The sequence below is a fragment of the Rhinopithecus bieti genome, unplaced genomic scaffold (genome assembly GCF_001698545.2).
Source record: "Rhinopithecus bieti isolate Rb0 unplaced genomic scaffold, ASM169854v2 scaffold_44986, whole genome shotgun sequence".
Classification (NCBI taxonomy): Eukaryota; Metazoa; Chordata; class Mammalia; order Primates; family Cercopithecidae; genus Rhinopithecus; species Rhinopithecus bieti.
The window spans coordinates 142,694-161,316 of NW_016817961.1; the positions used below are offsets into that span (position 1 = coordinate 142,694).

Sequence of the window (18,623 nt, forward strand, 5' to 3'; positions counted from 1 at the left end):
TAACTTTTATTCACTGATTTAAAATGTAATTTTTGACTGGGCACAGTGTTTCATACTTGTAATCCCAGCACTTTGGGAGGTTGAAGTTGGTAGGTCACTTGAGGTCAGGAGTTCGAGGCCAGCCTGGCTAACATGGTGAAACCCTGTCTCTACTAAAAATATAAAAATTAGCTGGGTGTTTTAGTGTGGACCTGTAATCCTACTTGGGAGCCTGATGCAGGAGAATTGCTCAAACCTGGGAGGCAGAGGTTTCAGTGAGCCGAGATTGCATCACTGCACTGCAGCCTGGACAATGGAGCAAGAAAGACTCTGTCTCAAAAATAAATAAATAAAATGTAATTTTTATCATAGAGTGCCAGATTCCAGTCTGTGGGTAGTGGATTTATGAATGATTTTACTTTCTACTTTATATATTTCTGTATAGTTTGCTTTTATTTTTTAAACCAGGAAGCAGTCTCACTTTATAATTAGAAAAAAATAAGAAAGATAATCCATTTGAAAAATAATGGATAATAAAAGAAGCATCACAAATAAATAGATTAGTAAACTGTTTCAGGAAAGGTAGCTGATGATTTGGAAAAAATATTAGTTTAGTTTCCCACATCATACAGAAATAGGTAAATTCAAATTTATTAAAGATGTAAAATATGAAACTAGATAAATTTTGCCTAGAAAAAAATCAGTAAGCAAAAGATCTAGAGTAGTATGTTGGTATTTTTAATAATACTAATTTGGATTGTATAAAATTATTTATCCCCAGCAATATCACTAGGAACTAGTTACTAGGAGCATGTTTGCATGGCACTTCTGTTTACTTTGGGGGTTTAGAGTAGGTACAATCCATTGCCCTGGTTTTTGTGAGTTTGTAGAGAACTGGGGCCTTGGCTTTTGTGTTATTTTGATAACTGCTAACCATTGTTTCTTTAGGATCTTAAGTACCAGGCCCAGGATAACTTTATGATGATGGATGATGCTGTCCTGTGCATGTGTTTCAGCAGAGATACAGAAATGTTAGCAACTGGGGCCCAAGATGGAAAAATCAAGGTATGGATTAGTGCCACAGCCTCTCATGTGTAGACATTTTGAATGTTCTGCTATGGGGTAGTGTCCTGTATATGATATTCAGCACAATAGTAGCTACTGATTATTGAGCATCAGCTTTATGCTAATCACTTTACTTTTTCTTGTGTAATCTTAGTAATAACTCTGCCTGGGTGATCCAGTAACATGTTTAAGGTCGCATACTTGGTAAGTGATAGATCCGGGACTTTAGTTCATATCTGCTTAAGCCCTTTCTATTGTACCATCCTGGCTTGCTGTATAAAAATCAAAATCACTGACCTTTTTTTTAAGGGGATGATCTAATAGCCAGTTTGTTGTGGTTTGTATTTAATGCTAGAAATACATCCTGGGCTACAAAAATTGCAGAAATGGTCTCTGCTAAGTGAACTTACAGTCTATATTTTTGTTTTAATAATTTACATGGAAAGAGTTTTAAGTTTCAAAGGATTCAGTTACCATTGTACTACGTGAACCAGACACATCATATTCAGCTATTAGCATGCATTTTTAATGCTGTTTCAGTACATTAGTGAGCATTGCATCTTACTTGGCTCTGTGGGCTATATCAGGACACTTTACAAGTTTTTTTTTAATTCTTTTTTTTTTTTTTTTCAAATAAAGGTATGGAAGATTCAGAGTGGACAGTGTTTAAGGAGATTTGAGAGGGCACACAGTAAGGGTGTCACCTGTCTAAGCTTCTCTAAGGATAGCAGTCAGATCCTTAGTGCTTCTTTTGACCAGACAATTAGGTAAGTAAAAATCCCAAAACTGTTCTCACTTGAGTTTGATATAATGAGGCCCTGGAGGGAGGTACTAGTGATTCCTTATGCTTTTACCATGATGGTGTGATACGGAGAGGGAAGGTATATAAGACCTTATGTCCCCAAAGTACAACTCACACAGTGTTGTTGTTTTGTCCATTTGTGTCTTTACCCAGAGGAGAGATTTGAAAGGGGGTAGCAGTGATTCATGTTTCTCAGAATATGGTCCTATGGACCTATCTGCATCATAATCACTTTAGAGGGTCTGTTATCCTGGGACTCAGCTGAGACCCACTGATCTCAGTCTTCTGTTAACCTGTTTTTTTTTGTTTTTTTTTTTTTGAGACGGAGTCTCGCTCTGTCACCCAGGCTGGAGTGCGGTGGCCGGATCTCAGCTCACTGCAAGCTCCGCCTCCCGGGTTCATGCCATTCTCCTGCCTCAGCCTCCCAAGTAGCTGGGACTACAGGCGCCCGCCTCGTCGCCCGGCTAGTTTTTTGTATTCTTTAGTAGAGACGGGGTTTCACCGTGTTAGCCAGGGTGGTCTCGATCTCCTGACCTCGTGATCCGCCCGTCTCGGCCTCCCAAAGTGCTGGGATTACAGGCTTGAGCCACCGCGCCCGGCCTAACCTGTTTTTTAGAGGTCTATTCCTGAACAGAAGCTTGTGGTGGTATTGGCATGTTTTCTTCCAGCCTCTTTCTTCGCAAAGCTTTTGTTTGATTGTTTGATATAATGAAAATTATACCGTGTACACAATCACATAGCCCTCTTAATATTATAACATGAGCTTCTGTAATTTATCTAAAATGCATTCAATCATTGGTCACAACCATAAGATATTAAATATTGTTGTTTTCATTTACTTTCATTTGGTAGAATTCATGGTTTAAAATCTGGGAAAACACTGAAGGAATTTCGTGGCCATTCCTCCTTTGTTAACGAAGCAACATTTACACAAGATGGACATTACATTATTAGTGCATCCTCTGATGGCACTGTAAAGGTTAAGTATTTGCTTTTGGTTTATTTTGGGATGTCTACCCCATCTTTGTCCTTTGAGGAGTTTTCAGTGGTGATAATGGGAATGATTATGCTGTAGTAAACTGCTTTACTGGCTATTTTAGCCATAATTGAGGTGAGTCTGAGACAACAACAATATTCTGTGGGTAATTCCCATTGGCCTTGGGACCCCAATCTCAAACTTTTTCAATCCAAACGAACTTTCTCATGTGTAGGAAAAGAGGAAGGGTGAAGAGTCCTAAACTTAAGCCATCCCCCATTCACAGATACACACGGTGGTTAAATCTGTTTTGCCATAGGTATGGTCTACCTGCTAACAGTCAAATTCACGACAGGCTCAGTGGCCTAATAAATAGATCTCTTTTTTTGTTGCACAGCCTTGCTGCATTCCTGGTCCCCAAATTTAGGGCCTTCCTGGTAGCATTTATAGAGGAATAGGAGAAGTGTTGAGTAAAACTAAGCCTTCTCCTAGATAGTTATTTAATAAGTAATTTGCTGAAAGTAATGGATCTTCAGTACCTTTAAAGATTTAGTTATTTTTAGAGAGGGTCTCATTTCCTAGAAAAGATAAGAGAAACCCAAATAGAAAATTATTAGAGATCTTTGAGACACTCTACGTTTTGGACCTAATCTTTTTGAATTGCCTTATATGAGTGAGTACTTTGTGGCAGAAGATCTAGACATTTTAACAAAACATTTTAACATATATCTAGACATTTTAGATACATATTTAAGTATCTAAAATTCAGACAGTCAGGTGTGGCGGCGTACACCTGTAGTCCTAGCTACTTGGGAGGCTCAGGTGAAAGGATCACTTGAACCCAGGAGTTTGAGGCTGCACTGAGCAATTTTCACACCACTGTACTTCAGCTTGGGCAACAGAGCAAGAACCTGTCTTAATCAATAAATGTATGTGTATATATATGTATGTATGTATGTACATATGTATATATGTCAGACCATTGTCTGAAAATGCTGTTCATGATTGGAAATTGAACCGGGAAACCTGAAGGCAGGAGATGTATGCTCCCTTGGGATGAATGGAGAAATCACGCAAGCTGTTAGTACTTCAGTCATGGGATTTGCTCTCATGCTATGCATATGGGCCTCACAACTTGTAAATGCCACTGGTAGATGGCTTGTCTAAGCTTCTTTATTTTGTGGTCTTTCCCTCTTAGTTTTGCAGTGAGTGGGGCAAAGCATGTCACTGACCTTTTGAATGGAAAACACTGGAAGCCTTAGCATTCTTAATTCCTGTAATGTTCATTTTTTCTTCTAAGCATCTGGGCTTCAGAGGAGATTAAGGCAGGCGATAACGGTATTGACACCAGGGCAACTGTTTTCTCCTGTTTGTGGGTATTCAACATCTGCTTTGTGCCAAGCTCTGTGGAAGGCACAGAGGAAACACAGCAGAGTCCATGCCTTAGAGACTTTGCCTGGTGAATTGAGTGGTATCTGGACAATGCTATTGGTCCATCCCTTCTCTAAGCACATCTCAGATTTCTGTACTACCTGATTTAACCCTTTCAGTTCATAAGAGCCCAGAAGGACAAGGTGAAAAGATAGACTGGGAAAAGTAATACAAGTGGCCAAGAGTAGCTTCCACTTCAAAGTTCCTCGTGTGTGTGTGCTAACATTGTGACTTCTATTCAGTCATTGTCAGTATAAACTGTACATTGGAATCATTTGTAGCTTTAAAAAAAAAATGCCTGTGCCTCACCCTAGACCTACCACATCAAAATCTCAGGATAGAGTCTCAAGCTAAAAAGCCTCTATTTGAGCCAGGCTCAGTGGCACCTGCCTGTGGTCCCGTACTCAGGAGGCTGAAGTGACAGAATCGCTTGAACCCAGGAGTTTAACACCAGCGGGGACAATAGGGCAAACTAGCGAGAGCTCATCTCATTAAAAAAAAAAGAAAAGCCCCTGTTTTTGTTTTGTTTGTATTTTATTTTAATTATTTTAAATGGAGATAAGATCCCACTATATTGCCTAGGCTGGTCTTGAACTCCTGGCCTCAAGTGATCCACACGCCTTGGCTTCCCAAAGTGCTGAAATTACAGGTGTGAGCCACCATGCCTGACCCCCTGTTTGGTTTTGATATCCAGACAAGGGTAGCTTTCTGGTTGTTTATGACAGTAGCAGTGTTGACAAACAACTAATTTTAAAGAGAGAGAGAGCTCTATTGGCTAAGGAAAAATGTATTAGAAAAGATCATAGATTTTTTAAAGTTTTAAATTTTAGTTTGTGACTTTTGTTTTGCCAATTCATCAACAAATACATGATGAATGCTTACTCTATACAGTTGGTCCTCTGTATCTGGAACATGGATTCAGCCAATCACCAATTGAAAATATTTGGGGGAAAAAAAGAAAATTCCACAAAGTTCTAAAAAGCAAAACTTAAATCTGCCCCATGCCAAGTACTACATTGAATCCATACAAAGGAAGTGGTGTGTGGGCATTGTATTAGGTATTATAAGTAATCTAGAGATGATTTAAAGCATACAGGAGGATGTGCATAGGTTATATGCAAATACGGCATCATTTTATATATGGGACTTGAGTATCCTTGGATTTTGGTATCTAAAGGGGATCCTGGAACCAATTCGCCCACAGATACCGAGGGACAACTGTATATGGCAGTGCTGGATATTTGATTGGACCTAAAATCAAGTAAGAAACTTCTTTCCCCTGAGTCATTGCTACTCTTTTTTAGTACCTGTTAATGTTTTAAACCCTAAAACTTTAGAAATTTTTATATCTAAAAAAAGGTTTATAACTTAAATTTTTGTGTGGTAGATCTGGAATATGAAGACCACAGAATGTTCAAATACCTTTAAATCCCTGGGCAGCACCGCGGGAACAGATATTACCGTCAACAGTGTGATTCTACTTCCTAAAAACCCTGAGCACTTTGTGGTGTGCAACAGATCAAACACGGTGGTCATCATGAACATGCAGGGGCAGGTGAGTGTTCAGAGGTACCCTTGCACAGGACTTGTGGGCCATTCCCAAATCAGCACATCCTGGTCCAGGCCCACCCTCCCAATAACCAAATTTGGGTTCCTTTCTCTGTAAAAAGATAGACTGGGGAAAGTAATACAAGTGGCCAAGAGTAGCTTTTTTGGATTTATTTATAGCTCTGTAAACCATCTCTTTGGTATTTCAGAAGTGATCTCCTTTCCCCTGGGTGTTTGTATATTAGGCATTTTCATCCTTTGGATAAATGAAGCTCCTATCTGTCTTTAAGCCTCCTTCAGAACCTCACTGAAGATTTTAAGATAACAATGTTTGTCTGAGTTAGGGGGATATAGTGTAGTATGGATTACCAACTCAGGACATCTCCTAGCTACCACACTCTAAAATGGAACACTAATAGGAGAAAGGCAGCAGTGTCCTCAGTGTATTTTTAGTCAGAAAACCTGCAAGGTTCTCAAGGAATCTCACTTTTGTGGACTGTGAGGTAGCACTGGGGGCATCAGAAGCATCAAGTTTGAGGACTCAAGTCCTAGGTATGTATGGTAGTGCTACTGGATTATTGGCCTGGACACTTGGGGATCTTGCTGACCATAGAGAAGACCCAGGGGCTGGTGTATAGTACTGTCTTTCCATTCTTTGAGTTCTATAACTGATGGAGTAGTAGTTCAGAATCTGTAGCAGAGATGGCTAGTCTGCAGTATCTTTTGGGCCACTGCATAATAGCTACAGCTGCCCAGTACATCTGCTGAGCACACTTCATAGTTCTGTGCTTGACTTTTAAAAATACTTTATTTTGAAAAAATAATTTTAGATTCACATAGAAGCTGCCAAAGTAGTACAGAAGAGTTCCATGTTTCCCTCTCTCACATTCTTCCAAGGATAACATCTTATATAATGATAATACAATGATCATATATAGGAAATTGACATTGGTACAGTTATTAACTCTATTACAGATCTTATTTAGATTTAACCAGTTTTGACTTCCTAGAAATTCTCTGTGCCCTTTCTATCCTTCCTCCCTCCCCACTAATTTCTGTCTCCATAGTTTTGTCTTTTCTAGGAAGTCATGTAGTCGGAAACATAAAATATGTAACTTTTTCATTTTGACTTTTAATAATATGCATTTTTCTCCTTGTTTTTTCATGGTTTGATAGCTTATTTTTTATTTGCTTTTTTTGAGACGGAGTCTCACCCTCTCCCCCAGGCTGGAGTGCAGTGGCGCAATCTCAGCTCACTGCATCCTCTGGCCCCCAGGTTCAAGCGATTCTCCTGCCTCAGCCTCCCAGGTAGCTGGGATTACAGGCACCTGCCACTGCGCCCTGCTAATTTTTGTATTTTTAGTAGAGACGGGGTTTCACCATCTTGGCCAGGCTTGTCTTGAACTCCTGACCTCATGATCCACCCACTTCGGCTTCCCAAAGTGCTGGGATTACAGGTGTGAGTCACCATGCCCAGCTTTTTTTTTTAATGCTGAATAACATTTATCCAGTCATCTACTGAAGGACATCTTGCTTCCAAGTTTTTGCAGTTATGAGTAAAGCTGCTATAAACATCCATGTGCAGATTTTTGTGTTAATATGTTTTATCTTTCTTTGGGTAAATGCTAAGTAGTGTGATTACTGGATTGTATGGTAAAGTATGTTTAGTTGTAAGAAACTATTAAACTGTTCCAAAATGGATGTATCATTTTGTATTCTCACCCTTGGTGAATGAGAGTTCCTGTTACTGCACATCCTCACCAGCACTGGGTGTGGTCAGTGTTCTGGATGTTGGCCATTCTAATAGGTGTGTAGTGGTATCTCATTTTAGTTTGCATTTCCCTAATGAAATGTGGAAATCTTTTTGTGTGCTTATTTGTCATCTGTGTACTTCTGGTGAGGTGTCTGTTTCAGGTATTTGACTCATTTTTCAGTTGGGTTGTTTTCTTGCTGTTGAGTTTTAAGAATTTTTTATATATTTTGGATAATAGTTCTTTATCAAATCTAGTTTTTACAGATATTTTCTCCCCATCCATGGCTTGTCTTTTCATTTTCTTCCTTTTTTTTTTTTTTTTTTTTTTGAGGCAGAGTCTTGCTCCATTGCCCAGGCTGGAGTGCAGTGGCATGATCATAGCTCACTGCATCCTTGAGCTCCTGGGCTCAAGAAATCTTCCCGTCTCAGCCTTCTAAGTGGCTGGGACTACAGGCATGTGCCACAATGCCCGACATTTTGTGTGTGTGTGTGTGTGTGTGGAAATGGGGTCTTGCCATGTTGCTGAGGCTGGTCTCAAACTCCTGGCCTCAAGTCATCCTCCTGCCTTAGCCTCCCAAAGTGCTGGGATTACAGGCATGAGCCACTGCATCTGGCTTCATTTTCTTGACAGTGGCTTTTACAGAGCAAAAGTGTTTAATTTTAATGAAGTCTAGCTTATCAGTTGTTTCGTGGATCATGTCTTTGGAATTGTCTCTAAAAAGTCATCAAACTCAAGATCATCTAGATTTTCTTTTTTGTTATTCTCTAAGAGTTTTATATACAATTTTGAGTTTTACATTTAGGTCTGTGATCCATTTTGAGTTAATTTTTGTGAAGACTGTAAGGTCTTTATTTTACTGTGTCTAGATTCATTTTCTTGCATATAAGTGTCCAGTTATGGCATGTCTTGTTGAAAACACTATCTTTTCTTTATTACATTGCTTTTGCTTCTTTGTCAAAAATCAGTTGAGTGTATTTCTGGGCTTTGTATTCTGTTCTATTCATCTGTTTGTTCTTTTACCAGTACCACACTGTCTGGATTACTGTAGCTTTGTAGTAAATCTTGAAGTTGGGTATTGTGAGCCCTCCAACTTTGTCCTTCTTTTTCAATATTGAGTTCACTATTCTGGGTCTTTTGCCTCTTTGTGTAAACTTTAGAATTGGGTTGTCAATATCCACAAAATACTTTGCTGGGATTTTGATTGGGATTGTGTGAAATCTATGGATTAAGTTGGGAAGAACTGAAGTCTTTACCATATTGAGTCTTCCTATTCATGAACATAGAATATCTCTCTGTTTAGTTCTTTGATATCATTCATCAGAATTTTGTAATTTTCCTCATTTAAATATTGTATGTATTTTGTTAGATTTATACCTAAGTATTTTCACTTTGGGGCTGCTAATGCAAATGGTATCATGTTTTAAATTTCAAGTTAATTCCAAGCCCTAACCATTGGCAATCACTGATCTGTTTTCCATTATTATAATTTTATCATTTTGAAAATGGTATAGAAATGGAAGCATATAGTATGTAGACTTTTCGGATTGGTTTCTCTCAGCTTGGTTTATGATGATTTTAATGTTGTATCAATAGAGCAAGCAAAGTCTTAGAGACAGAGTATTATCCTGCATGGGGAAAGCTTCTCGTTCTATTAGAGGAAACTGGGGAGCAGACATCCAGAAAGCTTTGAGAACTACTGGTATATTGATTTAGAAAATTATTTTATGTATGGCAATGAAATTTGCTTAAGGGTAATATGTCTCTTTAGGGCATGATTGGTGATGTGGGATGTATGAATTCTAAATTTTTGTCTGCCATTTAGTTTAGATTACTTATCTACTGAATATTTCCCAGGCACTGGGAGTTAGCACATGCTGAACAGGATTGGAGATCTAATTACAAATGATAGTAAACCAGAGTGCAAAATAACAATGTAAAAATGTCACTTGAAAAGGCTGCACATGGTTGAGCTGCTACTAATCCTGATGTTTTTGTCTTGGGGTGTGGTGTGATCTAGATTGTCAGAAGCTTCAGTTCTGGTAAAAGAGAAGGTGGGGACTTTGTTTGCTGTGCCCTCTCTCCCCGTGGTGAATGGATCTACTGTGTAGGGGAGGACTTTGTGCTCTACTGTTTCAGTACAGTCACTGGCAAACTGGAGAGAACTTTGACAGTGAGTATTACTTACTAAGTTCATCTAAAGAAATATGGTAAGACTTGTGTCTTTCTGATCTCTGAAGTATGTGCCTTTTCCAGACTGCTATCAATGTGACCCTCAGTATAAAAAACATTGTTTTAAAACATTTAGCTCCATGTTAAATTCAAGAAGTAAAATTAATGTCAGCTGCTATGATGATCCCCAAATCTCAGTGGCTTAACACTAAACAAGTTTGTTTGTTTTTTATTTCATTTTATTTTATTTTGAGAAGGAGTCTCACTCTGTCACCTGGGCTGGAGTGCAGTGGTGTGATCTCAGCTCACTACAAACTCTGCCTCCTGGAGTCAAGTGATTCTCCTGCCTCAGCCTCCTGAGTAACTGGGACTACAGGCACATGCCACCACTCCTGGCTAAGTTTTTGTATCTTTAGTGGAGACGGGGTTTCACCATGTTGGCCAGGCTGGTCTTGAACTCCTGATCTCAAGTGATCCACCTGCCTCCGCCTCCCAAAGTACTGGGATTACAGACATAAGCCACTGCACCCAGCCTAAAGTTTATTTCTTATTATGTCACAATGTGATGTGAGTTGGAAAACCTTCCTCCATCTTTCTCCTATGCCATTTGGAATATCAGGCCTTGATCTCTTTCCCTTCCACCCAGCTCTGGAAGCGTCATCAGAGTGATTTATTGCAGATCTGTACACCCTAACCCTGTGCTTTACGTGTTCCAGGTGCACGAGAAGGATGTGATTGGTATTGCACATCACCCTCATCAGAACCTGATTGCTACCTACAGTGAAGATGGACTCCTAAAGCTCTGGAAACCATAATTCAACTTTTCTTTTTAAATCAGCTTGAAAGCACATACTTAAATGAAGGCATATTCATGTAATGTGCTTTTTTTTTTCTTTCTTTTTTTTTTTTTGGCCAACTTTTCTAAGCAAATAGATTGTCTGAATTAGTCACAAGAATAATTTTGTGAAAATTCATGTTTAAGTAGCAAGTACCCCTTCTTTTTTTAATATATTTTAAAGATATTAGTTTATCTTCTTCTAACTGGTGCAGTCATTTAATGTTTTCATTAATCTTATACCTGGAGAGTGAAATACTGATATTTCTAGAAAAACATTCTACTCCTTTGATTATTTGAAATGCTGATTAAAATGTCCCTCCTATAGTAAAACTTGTAAATAAGGAACTATATCATATTCAGTAGCTGTGTTCTGTTCCATCTTTTTTTTTTTTTTTTTTTTTTTTTTGAGACGGAGTTTTGCTTGTTGCCCAGGCTGGAGTGCAGCGGCACGATCTTGGTTCACTGCAACCTCTGCCTCCCAGGTTCAAGCGATTCTCCTGCCTCAGCCTCCTGAGTAGCTGGGACTACAGGTGTGCGACACCATGCCTGGCTAAGTTTTTTGTATTTTTAGTAGAGATGGGGTTTCACCATGTTGGCCACACTGGTCTCAAACTCCTGACCTCAAGTGATCCACCTGCCTTGGCCTCCCAAAGTGCTGGGATCACAGACGTGAGCCACCATGCCCGGCCCGTCTTTTTTTTAAAAACATGTTAATAAACTTTATACCTTTCTGGAGACTTTGTTCTAAAATGTAAATAAATGCTCATCTAGTTAACATATTTACTTAGAATTTGGGAGGAGGAGTGACATTATTATCCCCGAATCTCAAGTATAGCAGAAGTGAATTCCTGGGATAGTAGGATAGACTAGCATGTAAAAAGGCCAGGTGATGCATAGGTTCTCATTTCACTGCCCTCAACTTTCCTCTCCTTCTGAGCTGTGCCTTCTCACATGTTCAGTCAACTTCAGGGAATATTGTCTCCATCTTCTGAACAGAACTAGTTGCAGGATCTGTTACAAGAATTCAGAGTTTTGTCATCTCCCCTTTGTACGTTGTAGGGGATGGTTTGGCATTGGAAATGTGCTATTTCAAAGAAAATTAGCAAAAGGACTTGAGATTTAGAAAAGTCTCCTTTGTAATGTGCATCATTATCAGTTAGCTAAAGAAAACATGTAAAAGTCAACAAAACCCTTGAAAATATTTTGCATATGGATGTCTGTTTCATGTTTCAACTGAAGATGTATAGAGCACCTCTGATGATGAGGAAGATACTGTGCTAGGCATTACTTTCAAGAATGTGAGTTCTTGTTTCCACAGGCCTTTTGTGCCCCGTTTAAATGTTAGCATTTATTAGGTACAAACTAGTGGGGAAGGTTTTTTAAAAAAAGTTTTGCAGTCTTATAATTTACTTTTTTTTTTTTTTTTTTTTTTNTCAGGGAATATTGTCTCCATCTTCTGAACAGAACTAGTTGCAGGATCTGTTACAAGAATTCAGAGTTTTGTCATCTCCCCTTTGTACGTTGTAGGGGATGGTTTGGCATTGGAAATGTGCTATTTCAAAGAAAAATTAGCAAAAGGACTTGAGATTTAGAAAAGTCTCCTTTGTAATGTGCATCATTATCAGTTAGCTAAAGAAAAACATGTAAAAGTCAACAAAACCCTTGAAAATATTTTGCATATGGATGTCTGTTTCATGTTTCAACTGAAGATGTATAGAGCACCTCTGATGATGAGGAAGATACTGTGCTAGGCATTACTTTCAAGAATGTGAGTTCTTGTTTCCACAGGCCTTTTGTGCCCCCGTTTAAATGTTAGCATTTATTAGGTACAAACTAGTGGGGAAGGTTTTTTAAAAAAAGTTTTGCAGTCTTATAATTTACTTTTTTTTTTTTCTTTTTTTTTTTTTGAGACGGAGGCCCGCTCTGTCGCCCAGGCTGGGGGGCAGTGGCCAGATCTCAGCTCACTGCAAGCTCCGCCTCCCGGGTTTACGCCATTCTCCTGCCTCAGCCTCCCGAGTAGCTGGGACTACAGGCGCCCGCCACCTCGCCCGGCTAGTTTTTTGTATTTTTAGTAGAGACGGGGTTTCACCGTGTTAGCCAGGATGGTCTCGATCTCCTGACCTCGTGATCCGCCCGTCTCGGCCTCCCAAAGTGCTGGGATTACAGGCTTGAGCCACCGTGCCCGGCCTTATAATTTACTTTTTTAAAAAATTTATTTAATTTTTTGAGATGGAGTCTTGCTTGTTGCCCAGGTTGGAGTGCAATGGTGCCCTCTCAGCTCACTGCAACCTCCACTTCCCAGGTTCAATTGATTCTCCTGCCTTAGCCTCCCAAGTAGCTGGGAATACAGGCGCATATCACCATGCCTGGCTAATTTTTATATTTTTAGTGGTTGGGGGGGGTTTCACCATGTTGGTCAGGCGGGTCTTGAACTCCTGACCTCAGGTGATCCGCCTGCCTCGGCCTCCCAAAGTGCTGGGATTACAGGCATGAACCACTGCGCCCAGCCTTGTAATTTACCTTTGGTTGTGACCTGAAATGCAGTATGATCCTATGTGGGGCACTTAGTAATGTTCAGTGTTTGCTGAATTAATTCTGAGCAGCACTAAGAAATCCCTCTTTCCCAGTCATATTCTGTAACACATTTCCCATTTGCCACAAAACCTGCAGCTTTTTGGCCCAGGTAATGTCATTTGCTGCCATTTTGATTATTTAAAAATGGTCGTGGGAGTTGAACATAGTCATGAATTCAGGATTCCTGAGAATGTAGACAGCCATCCCAGTGGAAAGACACGTTCACTTAAGTAAGAGAAGTTTAAGTTAGAGGAAACAGTTTATGCTAAAAAATTTTTTTAAAAGTCTTTGAGAATTTTTGATTTAGTTTTGACCTCATGAAGCTGGTAGTTATGATACGCATAGTTTGTACCACCGTTTATGAAGATGGAGAATCTAGTCAGCACGTGTTGGTTTATGCTAGGAATTTTTATGGAACACTTCTGTTGCTGGCACCAAGTGCTGAATATGGTTAAAAAAAAGACTCGCCTAAACATATGGAAGAAGAGCATATTAAAAGGAGTAACTAAAACTGATAAAAGCTCAAGTCACCTTTCTGGTGATGAGAGGCGGGGCCCTTAACGCGAAAGGGTTGGGAAAGGCTTCCTGGAGGGACTGGGAGGCGATCTAAGCACAGGGAACCTTCCCAGGGACTGCAGTGTGGCATAGCGGCAAGGTATGTGCTGGGCAAATGATAGGTGTCTTGGGAGACCAGGCAAACAGAGCTGGATTAGGAGCCATTAAGTATATATTTTTCTTCTTTTTAAATAAAATAATGCACTGGGTGAACATGTAAACGCTGAGTTGAAAATCTGCCCTTCCCAGGTAACCCTTGTTAATCTTTCTACAACCTCATTTCGTACAAACCTGAAAAAGTGTTTTTGTCTTTAAATGCGCACACGGTCCTTAACACTGCTGGGCGCCTAGCCTTTCTGAAGCCCCATGCGGCCGTCCCTCCAGCACTGAAGGCTGGGACAGCCCAGCTCCCTTCTAGCGCCCGCACAGCCAGACCACTGCAGGGACAGGCGGCGCAGGCGCGGGGTCGACGGCCGGATCTGGGGCGCCGCTGCTCCGGGTGGGCGCGAGGCAGGAGTCCCATCTTGGGTCCAGGGCCGGTGGAGCCCCTTACCCGGGGCAGGGAGACCGCGCACCCGCCAGAGCCAAGTGTCAGGGCCTGCAGACTTCGGGTGAAGCCACTGTTAAAAAATTGGCGGTCATATCGTGGTAAGGGCGGGTGGCAGCAGCCAAGCGAACGGGAGTCGGCTGCCGGGAATCAGTGCGCACTTCCTTCTGAGTTGGGCGTGTGCAGTGTATTGCTAGGGAAGTGCTCTGCTGCAGCCACCAGATTTAACGGATGCTGCTCTCCAGCTCTTAACATAGAAGCTAAACTGGGGTTAAAATTCCATGAGCAAAAGGACATTTGTCCTATTCCCCCATTCGACTGTTGAATTAATGACTGGAAAACATTGCGCGGAGGTATTTTGGGGTGATATGGTTTATTTTTTAAACAGCAAATGGTATAAATCTCGGGTACAATTCAGTATCTTCTTCACCAGTTTTTTTTCAGCTTGTATTATTACTACCACTAACAGCGTCTGTTGAGCCCTTCATTGCTATGGAAGCAGCCATGTTTAATTCTCAGAACAATGTGATGAGGGTGCGCAAATACACATGAAGAAACAGGTTTCCAGACGTGAGGGACCTAACTCAGTCCAACTTGCATGAAGCTCGCATTGAAAACCAGATGTGACTCCAAAGCTAGGTTTCTTTTCTCTGTTGCCTCACTCTTAATATTGCTTAAGTTTCTCCTCAATCTTTAGGTTTGGGCAGGGGCAAAGAATACATGGGTTGTTCCTCCACATTCTGCAAAAATATTTACCTAAGCAGAGCACAGGTAGTGAGATGAGTAGAGAATCGAATTACAAGATTCTGGATGTCAGTCTTTGCTGTCATTTGTTTGGCTTGTGCTAGAACAGTGGTTCTTAAAGTGTCATCTGATAAATTGTTTGAAAGACACATTCTAAGGTCCTATCCCAGACCTACAGAATCAGAAACTGGTGGTGGGGACCCAGCAAGCATGCTCAGATTTGAGAGCAGGTAGACTATAGGGTAGTTTCCGCGTATACAAAAGGTGTTTTAATTCTTGCTCTCAGTCTCAGAAGGTTCATGCTGAGATAACCAAATTTAAATGATAAAGGTGCAAGACTGACTCTTAAAATCACATTTTTTCTAATTGCCATAGCTTGCTAGTGTTCTCATTCACTGTGCTCTTAAAGCTTCATTTTCCACTATTTTAAGAGAAGAAATTGCTATGAAGTGTATGTCCAAGTTAGGAAGTTCCATGGACTGAGCTTGTTTAAAACTTGCAATAGGCCAGGTGCGGTGGCTCAAGCCTGTAATCCCAGCACTTTGGGAGGCCAAGGTGGGCGCATCATGAGGTCAGGAGTTCGAGACCAGCCTGGCCAACATGGTGACACCCCCGTCTCTACTAAAAGATAAAAAATTCGCTGGGCATGGTGGCTCACGCCTGTAGTCCCAGCTACCTAGGAGGCTGAGGCTTAAGAATAGCTGGAACCTGGGAGGCAGAGGTTGCAGTGAGCAGAGATTATGCCACTGCACTCCAGCCTGGGTGACAGAGTGAGACTTGGCTTCAAAAAAAAGAAAAGATCAACAAAAAACTTGCAATAGCAGGGGTTGCCCATTACTTAACCTTCCACGGCTATTTTAACAGAGGTATTCTGTTCCAGTGGTTAATATTAAATCAATGTGTCAGTATTGGTGGCTTTCAACCTTGGCTGCACATAATCATTTTGATGCTTAGGCTACACCCAGCCAAGTTATACAGAACCCCTGGAGGGTGGGACCTGATCAGTGTTTTAATGTTTCCCGGGTAATTCCAATGGTAGCCAAGGTTAAGAACCAGTACCATATGTACAAAAAAGTTGAGAAGCTAATTTCATGGACAGAAAATTTGCCACTGTTCCAAGAGCACTCTCAAGGGACATAATTGGCCTCTACTCCTATTCTCTACAGGTATGAACGGGCAGGAGAAGCATCACAGAGAAAGCAGTCAGTGCTGGAACTTGTATTTTTGTGATGTCCTTGGTTAATGTTTTAAGGGGCTTTGTTTTTTCATAGGCTCTCCCTCATTACGTCCTGAGAATTAAATATGGCTGCTTACATGGTAATAAAGGGCTCAACAGAGGCTGTTAGTGGTAATACAAGCTGAAAAACTACACAAACCTATCAGTTTCTGCCTCTTCAGGATATAACTATTAGGTTAGTGCAAAAGTAACTGCGGTTTTTGCCATTAAAAGTAATGGCACATTACTTTTGCACCAACTGACCTAATACGACTTTTAGTGTTCTTAGGATTTTTTATTGTAAAACATATATAACAAAATTCCCAAACAATTTTGCAATTCAGTGGCATTTACAATGTTATGCAACCATTATTGTATTTCCAAAATGTTATCACCCTAAACAGAAGCCCTGTAACATTGTCAATTAACTTCTCCTTCCCCTCCCCTCAGCCTTTGGTACTGTTCTGCCTCAATGCATTTGCCTAGTTTAGTTCATGTAAGTGAAATTATACAATATTTGTCCTTTTGTGTCTGGTTTATTTCATTTAGCATGTTTTAAAGGTTCATCCACGTATCAAACAGGAATGTGCTTCATATTTGGGGGAAGTGTAAAAAGTATTCCTTTTAATGACTGTATTTCACAGTATATTGTACACATTAACCATTTGTTGGTGGACACTCAGGTTTCTACTTTGGACTGTTGAGAATGCTGCATGCAGTGAACACCATACGAGTACTTTTTTTTTGAGACAGAGTCTCACTCTTGTCACCCAGGCTGGAGTGCAGTGATGCAATCTTGGGTTCTCCTCGAACCCTTGGGTTCTCCTGCCTCAGAATCCCAAGTAGCTGGGATTACAGGCGCCCGCCACCACACCCGGCTAATTTGTGTCTTTTTAGTGGAGATGGGGTTTCACCATGTTGGCCAGGCTGGTCTTCAACTCCTGACCTTAGGTGATCCGCCTGCCTAGGCTGCCCGAAGTGCTGAGATTCTAGAGGTATAAGACACCGCGCCAGGCCTCCATTCTTGTCTTTAATTCCTTTTGTATAGTCATCCCTCAGTATCCATGGGAGTACTGGTTCCAGGACTTTCCATGGACACCAGAATCTGAGGATACTCAAGTCCCTGACATAAAACGGCATGGTTATTTGTATATAACCTACACATCCTGCATAATTTAGCCATCTAGCTCTAGGTTAACTTGTAATACCCAATACAATGTAAATACTATGTAAACTGCTGTTATACCGTATTGTTTAGGGAGTAAGTCTGTACATGGTCAGGAAACAATTTTTCCCAATTGTTTTTGATCCAAGGTTGATTAAATCCATGGATGTGAAACCCAAAAAGGAGGGCCAGCTCTGGGTCATATGGTAATTCCATGTTTAGCTTTCTTTTTTCTACTGCAACTGCAACGTTTTACATTACCACCAACAAAGTACAGAGGGTTCCAATTTCTCCATATTCTATTTTCCATTTTTTGGATCAGCACTATCCTAGTAGGTATGAAGTAGTATCTGGTTTTTATGTGCATTTCCCTTATGACTGACAAATGCCGAAAACCTTGTGAGATTTGTAAAAAATTTTAAGTGTCCTATAAACAATGCTTTTTCTTTTTTTTGAGACGGAGTCTTGCTGTTACCCAGGCTGGAGTGCAATAGCATGATCTTAGTTCACTGCAACCTCCTGACCTGGGTTCGAGCAATTCTGCCTCAGCCTTCCGAGTAGCTATGACTACAGGTGAGTGCTACTGGCTAATTTTTGTACGTTTAGTAAAGTACACCACGTTTTCAGCAAGGTGGCCAGGCTAGTCTCAAACTCCTGACCTCAGGTGATCTGCCTGCCTTGTCCTCCCAAAGTGCTGGGATCACAGGTATAAGCCACCGTGCCCAGCCCTAAACAATGCTCTTAAATGTATTAAAACGCAGGTTGAGAAATTTTTAGAATTTGTACATAAACCCAGTGAAAACTGAAATCTGTCACAAGCACTTTTTTGAGCACCGGTCAATTATACTTTCCTGAACATCTGCTTCACATCTCTAACTTTAGGGTAGCTGTGGCTGTCTGGCACAGACTAAAAGAAGTTGACAAACACAGATGGGTTGGGAACCTTACTTTTTAAACACAAAGTTCTCCTTCTTAAGCTTGTATTCTTTATGAGAACTTGTTCTCTCATGCTCACTCAAATGTATGCATAGTTTTCTAAGTTCCCTTCTTGGCTCATTACCCAGTCCTCCACTTTTACTCTCCATCCTATTTAATATTAAATATTTAATTATAGTTCAATAGTATTTTTGTATCACTCATTCAGACTAGCTAAAATCAAGTTATGTATCTTAAAAGCCAAAACTTGATGATCTGGGGGGAAAAAAAGCCTGTAGTGACACATATTGGAGATGCTTTGTAATTAGTATATTAAGGAGACAA

At 40.5% G+C, this 18,623-nt stretch overlaps 1 protein-coding gene across 2 annotated transcripts in view; it reads left to right on the plus strand.

Annotated features, from left to right (window-relative positions):
* Positions 1-11,761, plus strand: part of SMU1 (SMU1 DNA replication regulator and spliceosomal factor) — a 35,471-nt gene extending 23,710 nt beyond the window's left edge. For both annotated transcript variants that reach the window (XM_017856496.1, XM_017856495.1), the window contains 6 exons: positions 928-1,044; positions 1,684-1,811; positions 2,699-2,825; positions 5,641-5,808; positions 9,573-9,725; positions 10,441-11,761. In XM_017856496.1, the coding sequence (XP_017711985.1) occupies positions 928-1,044; positions 1,684-1,811; positions 2,699-2,825; positions 5,641-5,808; positions 9,573-9,725; positions 10,441-10,539 (792 nt within the window). In that variant the 3' untranslated portion in view covers positions 10,540-11,761. The remainder of the gene's footprint in view (positions 1-927; positions 1,045-1,683; positions 1,812-2,698; positions 2,826-5,640; positions 5,809-9,572; positions 9,726-10,440) is intronic.
* The last annotated feature ends 6,862 nt before the right edge of the window (positions 11,762-18,623 follow it).